The sequence below is a fragment of the Laetiporus sulphureus genome (genome assembly GCF_001632365.1).
Source record: "Laetiporus sulphureus 93-53 unplaced genomic scaffold LAESUscaffold_93, whole genome shotgun sequence".
Taxonomy (NCBI): Eukaryota; Fungi; Basidiomycota; class Agaricomycetes; order Polyporales; family Laetiporaceae; genus Laetiporus; species Laetiporus sulphureus.
The window spans coordinates 21,362-33,861 of NW_024468602.1; the positions used below are offsets into that span (position 1 = coordinate 21,362).

At 57.3% G+C, this 12,500-nt stretch overlaps 6 protein-coding genes across 6 annotated transcripts; 2 read left to right on the forward strand and 4 right to left on the reverse strand.

Annotated features, from left to right (window-relative positions):
• Window positions 1–37: 37 nt before the first annotated feature.
• Window positions 38–2,686, forward strand: LAESUDRAFT_709296 (MAD-domain-containing protein). Its single transcript, XM_040906715.1, has 7 exons — window positions 38–185; window positions 244–488; window positions 548–1,083; window positions 1,133–1,427; window positions 1,483–1,720; window positions 1,781–2,157; window positions 2,217–2,686. Exons 1-7 carry the CDS (start codon window positions 74–76, stop codon window positions 2,541–2,543), a joined length of 2,130 nt encoding a protein of 709 aa, XP_040757830.1. The 5' UTR covers window positions 38–73; the 3' UTR covers window positions 2,544–2,686.
• Window positions 2,687–2,815: 129 nt separating this feature from the next.
• Window positions 2,816–4,100, reverse strand: LAESUDRAFT_666858 (carbohydrate esterase family 8 protein; the record flags this gene model as incomplete). The annotated part of the gene is made up of 3 exons (XM_040905273.1): window positions 2,816–3,109; window positions 3,173–3,433; window positions 3,495–4,100. 3 exons carry the CDS (start codon window positions 4,098–4,100, stop codon window positions 2,816–2,818), a joined length of 1,161 nt encoding a protein of 386 aa, XP_040757831.1.
• A 366-nt stretch (window positions 4,101–4,466) lies between these two features.
• Window positions 4,467–5,877, reverse strand: LAESUDRAFT_688539 (MAGE-domain-containing protein). Its single transcript, XM_040905996.1, has 5 exons — window positions 5,668–5,877; window positions 5,522–5,615; window positions 5,293–5,472; window positions 4,961–5,236; window positions 4,467–4,905 (listed from the first exon to the last, which is right to left on the reverse strand). The coding sequence occupies exons 1-5, from the start codon at window positions 5,833–5,835 to the stop codon at window positions 4,475–4,477; spliced, it is 1,149 nt and encodes a 382-aa protein (XP_040757832.1). The 5' UTR covers window positions 5,836–5,877; the 3' UTR covers window positions 4,467–4,474.
• Window positions 5,878–6,114: 237 nt separating this feature from the next.
• Window positions 6,115–7,422, reverse strand: LAESUDRAFT_666861 (SEP-domain-containing protein; the record flags this gene model as incomplete). Its single annotated transcript, XM_040905274.1, has 7 exons — window positions 6,115–6,247; window positions 6,304–6,363; window positions 6,420–6,758; window positions 6,811–6,937; window positions 6,998–7,122; window positions 7,173–7,259; window positions 7,319–7,422. 7 exons carry the CDS (start codon window positions 7,420–7,422, stop codon window positions 6,115–6,117), a joined length of 975 nt encoding a protein of 324 aa, XP_040757833.1.
• Window positions 7,423–7,809: 387 nt separating this feature from the next.
• LAESUDRAFT_753346 (uncharacterized protein) lies at window positions 7,810–9,173 on the forward strand. The gene is made up of 2 exons (XM_040911768.1): window positions 7,810–8,721; window positions 8,774–9,173. Exons 1-2 carry the CDS (start codon window positions 8,013–8,015, stop codon window positions 8,857–8,859), a joined length of 795 nt encoding a protein of 264 aa, XP_040757834.1. The 5' UTR covers window positions 7,810–8,012; the 3' UTR covers window positions 8,860–9,173.
• Window positions 9,174–10,605: 1,432 nt separating this feature from the next.
• LAESUDRAFT_732600 (uncharacterized protein) lies at window positions 10,606–12,258 on the reverse strand. The gene is made up of 3 exons (XM_040910271.1): window positions 12,111–12,258; window positions 10,982–12,057; window positions 10,606–10,909 (listed from the first exon to the last, which is right to left on the reverse strand). The coding sequence occupies exons 1-3, from the start codon at window positions 12,198–12,200 to the stop codon at window positions 10,690–10,692; spliced, it is 1,386 nt and encodes a 461-aa protein (XP_040757835.1). The 5' UTR covers window positions 12,201–12,258; the 3' UTR covers window positions 10,606–10,689.
• Window positions 12,259–12,500: the final 242 nt, after the last annotated feature.

The window sequence follows — 12,500 nt, forward strand, 5'->3', positions numbered from 1 at the left end:
TGGTGGTGGGCGCTAGACGGTCCCAAACGACTTGACCGCGTCCATCGCGCAGCGGACCACTGCATTCTTCGCAATGGACAACAGTACATTCTATACGCCAACAAATGCCTCTTCATCAAGTAGGTTGCCAACCTCCGTGTTGAGGTCGCGCAAACGTGACTCATTGGCTGCAGAGCTCGAAAGCGGTACGTCGGATGGCCCTCGCTCCGGCAAGTCAGTGAACGCCTCTCATCGCCTCAACAGACCCACAGCTCTCTACCTCTAGGCGGAAACAGCTTTATAACTCATACTCCTCTAATGCGGCTCATCTAAGAATGCAAACTGAGTTGGCAGAGCTGCAAACACTGAGGGCGGAGCTGCAGAAGACGGTCAAGGAGCAGCAGATCCAGATTGACTCCCTCGAACGGGACAGACGCTTCCTGTCAGATAGGGAGGAAGAAGAGATGAGGGAGAACGAGCTGTTAAAGAAAGAACGCGAACAAACAAAAGTATGCTTTATTCCTCACTCTTTCCCCAAACGTTTGGGTTTGAGGCAGTTTGAACGTAGCGTCAACATCGGGATCGTCTATCACAGCTTCAAGGTGATCTACAAAGTCTGCAGGAACAGTATGCAAGCTTGAAAGATGAACACGCGTCGCTAGCCAGAAGCACCAGCCAGACCATCGCCACTCAGAAGTCACAAATCATGGCGCTCACTCGGCAGGTCTCTCTCCTCGAAGATCAGTCAGCAGAATTCAAGCGTCTCGCAGAAGAGAGAAACAAGGCTGTTCAAGAATTACAGATGCAATTCGATGACCTCAATGCGTCGCACGACATGTCCATCCACGAGGAACATGAAGTGGAGAATTGGAGGGTATACCGACCTGAACTTGAGCGACAGCTGGAGAAGATGCATGCGCTTGAGGCTGAGAATGCGACGACACGGTCCGAGTTGCTTCGGATGAGAGATAGGCACGCGAGCATCGAGGTCATGAGGGAGCAGAATCGCGACCTTGAGCGTAAAGCTCGAGGAGCAGAGGAATTGCGAGACAAAGTGGTCCGGCTTGAGGCTGAACTCGAGGCCTCAAGGAAGGAGCGAGAGGCGTGGTGAGTGTGTCCAAGGTCTCAATATCTTGCAGCTGACGCTTTGTAGGGAAATTGAGCATGCAGCTCCTTCGACACCATCGAAAACTCCAGTGTCCATTACCCAGAGTCTCTCAGATCTCCGCCTCGCACATGCACGTCTACTTGAGAAGCACGGCTCTACTGTTGTCAGTCTCCGCCGACGGGAAACCGAACTCGCTGAATCCGAACAACGTGTCTCTGAGCTGAAGACATCGGTAGAGCAGCTGCAAGTCGAAGCACGCGAAGACAAGGACAAGCTCCTGCGTCGCGAGCTTGAGAACTCCATACAGAAGACAGATATCGATTTCTTAAAGGCTATGCTGGTGAGCCCAACATGGCTTCATGAAGCATTCAAACCCATATCCGTGGCTATTGCAGGACTCATACTCTCAGGAACTCTCGCAAGAACAGGATATAAAAAAGGAAGGATCTGCTGCGGAGCGGATCAATCAATTGGAAGATCTGCTTGCTGAGTACAGAGCCTCGGTGCTGCAGACCGAGCAAGACTTGGGTGAGCTCGTTGTTAGTGCTTCCCAGCGTGGCGAAGGCGAAGGTTTCAAACGGTTACGAGACGATCTACGGAAGGAGCAGGCTGCCAGGCTAGAAGCCGAAAAAGGTGCGTCATGCATAGCTTGGAATGAAACTGATAGTCCTCTAAGCACCTTCATTCGTTTAGCCCTCGAAGAAGCGGAGAAAGTTTCAGAGGCACTCGAACAGAGGATCGAGGAGCTGGAGCAGACTTTGTTCGAGCTCCGCGGGGAGATCGGTGCGGGCAGGCATTTGCCGCCGGGCATGCGTGTGCTGTCTCTCAGGGACAATCCGGCGCAGCAGTGGGAAGACCTGAGCAAAGCTGCCATGGACCGTCTCAAAGGCGAGAATGAAGCACTTCTGAATCGGTTGAAAGAGCTCGAGGAGAGCGGAGTGAAGGGAGGTGCAGCTGTGAGCGGCCAAGATTTGGTGCCGCGAGAGAGTTGGGAGGTGCTCAGCAAGGAGAAAGCCGAGCTGCAGGATCAGCTGAAGCAGAAGGAGAAGCGGCTGTTGCGGCTGCAGCAGGTGCGCGTTTCTCATCTCCTTCCAAAGACCCCACTACTCACACTGTCATGTCGTCGCAGGTTTTTTCCGCAAAGAGTGCCGAGTTCCGCGAGGCGATCGCGTCGATCCTAGGCGTGAAGCTCGCGTTCTACCCGAACGGGCAGGTGCGTGTGACGTCGATGTTCGACTTGAACGCTGCGTTCGTGTTCCAGCCGACGGGGTCGGGCGAGGGCGAGGGCATGCGGATGCAGCTCGTCGCTCAGGGCGAGGGCGGTCCGGAAGAATTACCACAGCTCATGCAGTACTGGGTAAACCAGGAGCAGTGCATACCCGGCTTCCTGGCGAGCGTTACTCTGCAGTGCTACGAGGCGAGCAAGCTGGAGCAGGAGAGGTCACATGGGCAGTAGTCGATCATTTTCCATCAGGTGTTTTACCCTTCATACAGTTACGCAGGAACGCGAGAACGTTGCTACGACGAGTTAAATTGACTGAATGTAATAGCAGAATTTATGGAGAATCATCATGGCTGTGCAGGGCCGTTGGCGTAAGCGGACTGTGTCTCGTAGGTTGATCAGTTCTAACACCAGGCCGACCAACGTACTCGATTCATATGCATGCTGTGGCGCGAACTGTGACGGCAACTTCAGGCAGCCCCCATCGTCTTATGACTATCCACAGACTATTGCCACGGCTCAAAATCAATCCACGCGACATTCCCAAACGTCCCATTGAACGGATACTGGAACACCTTCTCCGCGCTCGAATACGGCTCATACTCCTCCGGCGTCATCAACCACGTCAGCCCCGCTTCTAACCGCCCCGTGAGGTTGAATCCGGGCCCAACGTCGTAAAACTCGGCCATCGTCGTGTTGTAATCGATCCGCGGGTCCGTCGACTGCCACTCGATGTACCCCGATGGCCTAATACTATCGTCGAGATAGTCGTTCGCAAAGATGGCGCGCATTTGTGCGTTCTTCATAGGTGAGTTGTGCTGGTCAGAGTGAGATTGCGGGAGTAGATGAGGAGAGAGACTCACCCAGGGCCGCCCGAGTGCACACTCGCCAGCGATATCCAGGCTATTGTTCGCCTTTCTTACCGTTGACTCATGTATGTACACCCCATACTTGTTCTCAAATGTCGTGTTCGTTCCTTTCCATGCTGTGATTCCACCCCCACATCCGCGCAGCGTCACCAGCGACGAGTTGATCCACGCCGTGCCGAATCCATAGAAAAAGTCCGTCTGTCCCGCAATCTCGCTGCCGTAAAAGTACGCGTTGCCCAGCTTGCCGATGTAAATCTGCTCATCGTATTCTGAATCAGCATAGCGGGGTTTTGAGATCAGACGAAGCGGTCCTCACCGTGTCCTGGTAGCTATAAAACCCACTATAGTAGAACCCGCTATTCGCATAGCTCACGCTCACCGCCAAGCTGGGCCCATCTGAGTACGGCGCATAGTCATTCACAAAATCCACATTATACACCCTGAAATCCACATTCCCGAACGGTGTCCCGGGCGGCACCGCATTCCCATTGGGTCCCGAGCCCGTTAAGCTCGCGTTCAGCGTCGGCGCGACGGTCAACACGGAAGTGTATGCGTTGTCGCCCGTCCCCGCGACCGCCGCCCAGAACACCGCGACGCGATTCTGCGTGCGCTCTGTCGGTGCGGAGGTCTGCCCCAACAGCGTCACCGGTCCCGGATGCGTCACATTCAGCTGCTCAGTGTAGTTCCCCTCCTCGATGAGGATCGTGTACGCGGTGGTGTCGTTGGGCAGGCTGAGGATGGCGGATTGGACCGAGGAAAAGTTGGCGTGGGTGGAGGAGCCGACGAGCAGCGTGTTGGAGGCGCAGCCTTCGAGTGGATCGCTGGTCGGATATTGACATGCTGCACGGTTGAAAGCAGCGGAGACGGCGGAGCAGAGATATATGCTGACGGCGAGGAGGAACACCCTCGTTCGAAGGGCCATTTGGGCGGCGGGCAGTAGGCAACCACGTCGTTAGAGCCATCGTGTGCCACGCTGCCCTCCCAGAATATATCCTCGAAGGATTGCATTCGATTCGCGTGAGAGCCGAGGATCAAGTGATGCAGCATGCGAGGCTCCCCGGCCCGCCCGCTTTGCGCGTAGCACGCACGCATGAACGCAGCGTCACCTGACCGCGTAGCAGAAGGGGCGCCTGAGAGGGCGGGCGTACCTCGCACGTTCTGCAACGCTGATGTTGTCTTTTGAGGATTTGTTCTGGCCAGAGAGATGAGCAAGGTGCACCCTGACTAGACTGGTTTCGCAAATGTACCATAAGAGAGACAGCATTAATACTGAATAACGAATGTGCACCGGCTCACTCATACCAGATTCTGCAACGGATCACCACCCGCAGCCCTCTCGACGCCCTTCATCACCACCTCGACCTTCTTTCTCCTCTCTGCATCATCCCCCGCGCTCTCATCCTCACTCTCCGCCTTCGGCCCGTCCACCATAAACTCCGCCACGAACCGGGCGACGGCACGCTCGCCCACCTCGCTCATCGCACGCGGACCCCAGCGCCACTCGACTGCATTCGCGCCGTCGTCGCCCGCCGGCGCCGCCGCGGACACACGCCCACGCTTGCCAGCCCCCTTCGTCTCGCCAATGCGTTGTCGTTCGAGGTAGCCCTGCCGAAGGAGCTGCGCGAGGTAGGCGTCGACCGTGAGGGATGTGCTTGTCGAGCGGCTGCTTAGCGGGAGCGTGGCGCCGTGGCCAAGATTGAGGCGTTTCAACAGGCTTCGCAGGTCATCTGGCATTTGTATCAGGACATCGGAATATGAGAGAGCATGATACGGAACACGTACTGTCTCTCATGACACGGCCATCTACCAAGATCAACGCGAGGATGGTGTACAACACGCCGACCGAGCCCAGCTCGTCGGACCGCTCCCAGGCCAGGATGCTCCCCACCGAGCGCGTGCACGGCCCGTCGTCATCCTCGTCGGTGTAGACCTCATCATTGTTCGCCATATCCTCACGCTCGATCGCCAGGATGTCCGCGTCTGGTGCACATGCGCGCTCGATAATCGCAGGGTCCAGCACCGACCGCAGGATGTACGCCTTCGTCCCGATCGGTGCGGCTAGCAGTGGGCTGCATGAGTGGGACCAAATGGACGAGCACAAAGGGACGACGCACCGCGTTTCCTGACGCCTGTGTTCTTCAGGAGCTCGCTCTCCTTGCTGTTCGCGTCCTTGTCCTTCTCTAACTTGGCACCGCGCGTCTGCAGCTCATGAAGCTCCATCCCGAACGTCTTGCGCAAGATGTCCTGTGCGCGCGCAAGCACGAGGTTGAATGAGCGCGTGTTGGATCCGAGAACTGCAGCCAAGTGAAGCACGAAGATAGTAGGCGTAGCACATCGACGCACCTTTCTTTGATATTTCGTCTCTCTTGAGCGGGACCCGCTTGCTTTCCGTGAACAGCGCGAGACGGACGAGATCGTTTGCTTTTCTCTCCAGCTCCTGTACGGGCCCATTTGATCCTTTTGTTGTAGCATAAGGGACCGTTGCTCACGTTTTGCGCGACGTCCACTTCCATGTCCTCGTCCACTCCGTCTGCTGCTTCCTCCGCGTCACTTTGCACCCTCGCGTTGTTGTCTTCTTCTTCATCATCATCTCTTCGTCGATGTCGCCGGCGCTGAGACTGGCTTGGCTGGGGTTGTGAGGGAGGCTTTCGCGCCATAATACAGAAGAGTAGAATTGCGATGAGTGCGGATGAAGTCGAAGTCGCGCTGCCACAGGCGCGTCGCGCGCATCTCACTTGCTCACGCCTGGCACGTATGCGTGATGACCATCGATCACACATAAAACCGGACTCAGTCAACTCGGCGGGTGCATCCAACCAGCAGGCCATGCAGTCTATTTTACAAGAATAATATTCACTGAGCTACAGCCACAACCAGTCTACGACTCCGAGTACTTGCAGAATCACGACGAGAAAGATCCAAGAGTCAGTACTTACTCAAACCCACCTCTGCACTACGACGCTGTTCGCAAGGCGCGCAGCCTCAACCGTCTGGCTGTCATCGTCCAGGATACGGTTGGGGAACGTAGTTCCGATCGTATACGGACGCGTGAGATTCTCCGGGCGGGATCTACGAAGAAGATACGTTGTCAGCACTGCCCGGAGGGAGGATTGACAGACACGTACGCGTTGATGAAGTTGCGTATGTCCCGAACCGTATGCGTTAGGTTCATCCGGCAGACCATGCTATGCAACAGCGTCAGCCGACAATCAGCAGCAACGACCGCAACACATCCACGCACCGAGTACCATCGGCCAGCCTGATCTGCACACTCGTCGTCGGGCGCGTCCGGTCGACTTCAAACCTTGCACTAATGCTCTCTGGAGTGCTCTCCCGAGCGCTGGTAGAAGGCGCTGTGCTGGGCGCGGGGAACGAACCCGGCATGTCAGCGGTGCTCGCCACGCCAGAGCTGCTCGTAGCCAACGGCGGCACCGGCGAGCCAAGGCGATGGCCGCTGCCCGTGAACGTGCTCGCGCTGCTCGCCTTTGTCGTGGGCACATAGTCGTCCTGCAGGCGCTTTACTACCCGCAGCTCGACCGGCTGTCCTGGGGACACGTTGAGAATATGAGGCGGGGCGCGGCTGAGGTTCCTCTCGTAAGGCGATCAGGATAGCGAAAACACGTAAGACTCACCCTGAGTTGATTTCAGCCAGTATCTGGGAGTTCCCAGGTGTGTCGTAGCGCATCAACTCTCCATCTTCAACACTGAACCCATCCCGCCAGAAGGTCAGGTGACGGATTGCGGTCTCCTCTTCTGGTTCTGTGACAAGCGGGACTGGTCAATCGCGTAAGGTATATACATGACGAAGGAAGCACATACCCGCAGGAGCATTAGGATCGGGAATATACTGGCTTTCCACTTCATCGCTACCCAATGTGTGCCCGCCGCCAGTAAAGGTCGAGCTATGAGCAGCGGTGGTGGGAGGACCAGGAGGAGGGCCCGCTCTGCTCGCAATCAGTACACATAGCACGACCTAGTGAACTATGTCACGCACTCGGCCGCCCTACGGAGTAAGTCTCGCACAAGGTTCCCGCCAGGGACGTCACCTCCAGGTCGGCCCGGGTTTTGTACGGATATACCACTGGGTGCCCAGAGAGAGCTCAGACCCGGCAGCGAAACAATATTGAAGTATGCACAAACCTCCTCTCTCCTCCAGCAAACCAGCTCTCTCCCTCTTCACCTTGACGTTCGTCCTCATCCTCGTCATCTTCACTCCCGGCGCGTCCCCCACCGAAACCGCCCATCGGGGGCGCAGGACCGCTGCTGCCTACATCTCTGAGAGTCGCGAACCTGGGTCCCCCAGAGCTGCTCCTGCTGGCACTACTGCAAAGACTATCAGAACGACTGTCGGAGATCGACGGAGATGCGACGCACTTTGAGGATGATGGTGTGCTGTTCCAGCTGCCGATGCGGCCGATCCTGGGCCCAGTGTTTGAGGGCAGCCGGGACCACGGTCTCGTCGGTCGATTCTCGTTGTTCTCTTCAGACATCTAGGACGTTTCGAGAGCAGAGGTGATGATGGAGGTTGCGTGCCAGAATGCGCACTCGACGCTCGCCACAGCCTGCACTGACGCGTCCAGGACCATGTGACACGCGCACGCGTTTTAGCGCGAGTTAGGCTTGAGTGGCCACATCCACTGCTGGGCCCTCTCCAAAGCAGCATCTCAGACAAGGCTGAGGTGCGTTTGGATCTCGCAGAACAAGTACAGCTTTACGCAGCAGACTCTTCTTTTTACAGACACAAAACGAAGTCCACGGTCTCAGGGATAGCATCCTAGGACTGATATCCGAGCACGCCTACGTCGGCTACCAACAGCAACGGTTTTGAAACTACATGTCATTTCCAGTCACAGTCTTACACGTCTCGCGGCGCTGGAGGACCGTCGCGCCTCGCACCCCGACGATCTGGTTCTACCTCCGCCTGACTGGCGTACAGTCCACAACTTACCTCTCAACCTTCGTAGAGCGGTTTTTGGACTCACCCCTCGATATTGTCATGAGATCTCACGTTCTGAAAGGCACTAACTGGACAGTATTTTTACAAAGCCACGAGTGGCGCACGTACACGTCGTACATGGTGCAACTCCTTCAGCACGTCGACCGTTGGCGGCGTTTTTCACTCTTTGCATCGCACGCAGAAGCCGCACACGCATCATGCTCAGTACTAAAGGGCTGCAGAGCGGCACGCCTGCACTGTCTTCAAATTTGGCTGCTGAATTCAGCACCGCTGTTCATGGAGTATCTGTTTCTCGAGGGCAAGCCGTCCCTCGAACACGTGCGTCTCACCCACACGAGACTCGCGATGTTCAGCCCTCCATTGTACCATACGCTGATGGTCCTTTTTCTTTATTTCCAAGCGCGATCCCCCTTTCCGCACGAGAGCCTCCAGACGATATTGTCATCAGCGTCGATGCTCGCCAGGCTGTATATCAGTTGCATCAAGTGTACTCTTACCCAAGGCTGGCAAACGCCTGTCAATGCGCCTGCACTGCGCGAGCTGGACACAGCACGGGAGCTCAATGCTCTCTTGCGATCTCTTGCGAGTGGGAAGCGTTCCTTGTGCTTCCCGTCCGTCGAGAGCTGACTATCCACCAGACGTGCTGCGAAATGGACCGGGATTTCCCTGCACACACCGTGTTGACCTCCACCTTTCCAAACGTGACCATCTTGCGAATGATTGATGTCGAGGCGAACGCGTTTCTGTCTTATCTACGGGCTGTCGACCCCAACCAGGCGCCACCGTGGTGCATCTTGCGAGGTCTGGTGCCCACCCAGTTCGCCATCGGATGCGAATAACTACCGCACGAGGTCGTCGAATCGCGCAAGCGCGCAGGAGCACGGCTCGCCTCGTTGAGCCTTGGCTCACAAATGTACCTCAATGACGGGACTGTACAGTTCTTGTAGCGACAACTCCAGTTGTCCCTCTACCTCCCAACGGGGCCAGGGTTCTTCCGCGACGTGGAAAAGCGAGACGAGCACGGCACAGATAACCTGCTGCCCTGTCCCGGTCATCCTGTTCATCCTGGATGAGCGCCTTAAAGCGGCGCGATAATTGCCAGGACTGCAAGCTCAAGATCAATGCTGCCTTGCCATTGTGAATGTGCTATGGCCTGATATCACATTCAATCTGCAGGCATGTATTGCATGTCGGCTCTGGAGGAAGCACCGAATTGACGGTCCCGCTCGGAGCAGCAGTTCAAGGTACCGTACCGGAGACTGCTTTCTCCACGTGCACAGGCGAACGTATGACCGGAAAGCCTTATACATGCTATGTACAGCAATGTAAATTTTTCTGGCAAAGTCACACCGCAGCAACTTAGATGCGGATGAGTGCGCCCCCAATGTGGTAAGTGTGCGCTGCTTGCTGTCTGAGAAAGGAAAGCGGACTTGCAGAAGTAGCAGAGAGATCCACCGTGAAGTCAAGCCGTGCGAAGTGTTGCCCCTTACCGGTTGCCTCCTATATGTTGAGTTGGTCATTAAATCTGGGTCACGAGCATGCACACTCTTGCGATGACAATGTACATGCGTCAAGTTTTGAATACTGTACCCTTTTGACCACAGGTTCATGGCCCATGGGGTGTGACGCGTGACGCTTCAACTGGGCTGGACCTTAGTTCACGACCCCCTGTGACATGGGACCCCGGACAAAACTTCAGTTCAGTTCAGTTCAGGCGCTTATACCGTAGGACCTAACCACGCGCGAAAAGAGCTCCGGAACGGCAGTTCTAACCGGCTGGTGACGCGTGATGTTTGAACTGAAAGGTCAATTCAAGGGTGCGTGTGACGCGTGACTTAACCTATCACGGAGCTGAGAAGATCTACTGAGATCTATCAAGATCTATCAAGATCTCGCGGTCACGATCGCAGAATCGCGTCCTTCGACACCGAAGACGTCTTTTGATGGCCGATCCAATGCTGGCCGCCCCTGCCTGTGTAATTTCCAGCAGAGGCCCGGGGTCCTAAACGCACAGCGGGTGTTGATCACGTGATTGTCAAGCTGTCAGGAATTAATTGTTGGTGGTGGCCAGTCACAGTCACAAGTCAAACACTCGCACATGCCTTCTCAGTTTGCTCTGAAGATGTATCTGAAGACCGTCACGGCGTCAAGGGTGTTACCATTGACATTTCTGTCCGAGCCATCCGAATTGAAGGAGCAGCGAGTGGTGTGAGCCGTCGAATTGTACTGAGACATCCTTGCCTTGCGCATTGTGCCGCGCACTATTGGCTGATAAATTCATGCTGCACGTATCCACCAATGTGCCTCCCAGAGTAGGAGTCACGCACAAGTCGGCGAGCACTATCAGAGGGGCACACTGGCCAGGGAGTGGCAGATCACCCTGCATACGTCACGCCTAGCAGTAGGGCATGTATTATTCCACATCACGAGAATACACTACAAAGCCAAACCACATATTTAAACGGAGGCACACAATTTCCCGTGCAGTAAACACACCAACCGACCGTCTAACAAAACGATACACTTACAATATTGTGATGAGTGCTGCTCAGGCTCAGAAATGCTGCGGATGCGTCACCTCGATGAGCACCCTTAGACCCTTGGTAATCCCCGCCAAGATCCGCTCCCCCGTCTCACCAACCGTCAAGCACACCTGCCCACCGCACCTCTGGCGCACCATCCCCTCTCCCCCTCCCCCCGACGCACACTCACACTGCATATGCATCGTACCCGACGTCCCACGCAGCACGATCGTCACATTATTCCGGTCCGTCCTACTCACCCAAAAAACACACCTCATCAGATCCAGCTGCCAACTGCCAAGTGAAAAGTAATGAGAAACGCACGTCGCAGGATACCCGCTCTCCCTAACAAGCTCATCCGCCACGCGCCTCACGAGCACCTCATCCACCAGCGTCTCAGGGGCGACGATCACCGCCCAGCTCCCCTTGAACCGCACCAATCCCCCGCACGCCCGCTCCGCCGCCAGCGCCGCATGCAGCGCCGCGCTCGTCTGGTACTCCAGCGGCTCCGGCGCGGCGTTTGCGGCGGTTGGAAAAGCGACCGACGCGGGCGCGGCATTTCGAGGAGAGACCGACGCGGGTGCGGAGGGGGGAGGCTCGGGTATGGATGTGGGGAGGGAGAGGGGGAGAGACGATAGCGCGCTCGGCTTGAACCGCGGTTTCTCTTTATCCTTCAGCGGCGGCGGCGGCGGCGCGCGATGCCACCCATTCGTCGTCGGGTCGCGCGTCCATCCTTGCTGCATCGCAGACGCGTCCGTGTTCGTCGGCGGTGTCTTGCGCTTCTCGTTGCGAACCGTCGTTGATGCAATCGTGGAGGGGCCCGCCGCCAGCTGGTCTTCCTCCTCCTCCTCCTCCTCCTGTGCTTGCGGCAGAGGCGCGAACGTTGCCGTGCCCATGCTTGTTGCTGGCTGGGCGCGGCCCGGGGTAGCCATCGTGTCCGGAGCGCGGAGGAACGCATCCTCGTGGAGATCTTGGAGCGGCTGCACGTCAACCTCGAAACCTCCTTCTTCCTCATCCTCATCCTCATCCTCCTCCTCCTCCTCCTCCTCCTCCGGGTTCTCAGTCAACAACGTCCACCCATGCCTCTCAACAACACGCGGCTGCTCAACAGCCCGCATCGGCGTAGCGACAGCCGGCGGAGCCTGCTGCTGCACATCCACATTCCTCGCCACGACCTTGCGCGCACGGCACGACCTGCAACTCGCAAACCGATACTTGCCGCGCGGCGGGAGCCGATTCTCGCACTCAGGCTCGGCGCAGACGCGCTCGGCCCGTGCGGCGGGTAACGGCCCCCTGACGGCGGGCGAGGAGTCGATGAGCACGTACGCGCGATTGCGCGGAGGATGGGATGGGGCGCTAGGTCCCGCGGGTGACGGCTGCTCCGGACGCACGCTGGACGGCTGCAAGGTCTCGTCAACCACAATGCTCAGTGCAGTGTAAGCAGAACGCTCACGCTTAGCGCTCGGCGTGATGCTACGCTGGCAGCTCTCGCGGGAGGCTTCGACGCGCTCCTCCCGTAGACATTAACGGGCACGAGGGACATTCGTACGGGCGCGGCGGGCAGAGCCGCGGGCGCGCTCTTCCTCGGTCGCCCACGAGGCTTCTTGACCGGCTCCTCAGCCTGCGCAGCGGGACGTTCGCCACCATCCCGCAGCGAGCCGACCGCAGGCAGCGAGACCTTCCGCGGCCGTCCACGGGGCCTCTTGACTGGTTCCTCGACCTGCGCAACTGGACGCTCGCCACGAAGCTCTGGGCCGACGCCAGGCAGGGTGCTCTTCCGTGGACGTCCGGGCCCTCGCTTCACGACCTCACCGTCCTGCGTGGCTTGCCGTTCGTGATGGTC

Bases quoted from the DNA above. Each gene is read 5' to 3' on its own strand.
- LAESUDRAFT_709296 (XM_040906715.1), top strand. From the start codon at position 74: ATGGACAACAGTACATTCTATACGCCAACAAATGCCTCTTCATCAAGT. The intron at 1,428-1,482 runs GTGAGCCCAACA...TGGCTATTGCAG, and splicing joins ATTTCTTAAAGGCTATGCTG to GACTCATACTCTCAGGAACT. The intron at 2,158-2,216 runs GTGCGCGTTTCT...ATGTCGTCGCAG, and splicing joins GGCTGTTGCGGCTGCAGCAG to GTTTTTTCCGCAAAGAGTGC.
- LAESUDRAFT_688539 (XM_040905996.1), bottom strand. From the start codon at position 5,835: ATGGCGCGAAAGCCTCCCTCACAACCCCAGCCAAGCCAGTCTCAGCGC. The intron at 5,473-5,521 runs GTGCGTCGATGT...ACTTGGCTGCAG, and splicing joins AGACGAAATATCAAAGAAAG to TTCTCGGATCCAACACGCGC. The intron at 5,237-5,292 runs GTGCGTCGTCCC...GCCCACTGCTAG, and splicing joins CACAGGCGTCAGGAAACGCG to CCGCACCGATCGGGACGAAG.
- LAESUDRAFT_753346 (XM_040911768.1), top strand. From the start codon at position 8,013: ATGTCATTTCCAGTCACAGTCTTACACGTCTCGCGGCGCTGGAGGACC. The intron at 8,722-8,773 runs GTGGGAAGCGTT...ACTATCCACCAG, and splicing joins TCTCTTGCGATCTCTTGCGA to ACGTGCTGCGAAATGGACCG.
- LAESUDRAFT_732600 (XM_040910271.1), bottom strand. From the start codon at position 12,200: ATGTCCCTCGTGCCCGTTAATGTCTACGGGAGGAGCGCGTCGAAGCCT. The intron at 12,058-12,110 runs GTGAGCGTTCTG...GAGACCTTGCAG, and splicing joins CATCACGCCGAGCGCTAAGC to CCGTCCAGCGTGCGTCCGGA. The intron at 10,910-10,981 runs GTGCGTTTCTCA...TTGGGTGAGTAG, and splicing joins GAGAGCGGGTATCCTGCGAC to GACGGACCGGAATAATGTGA.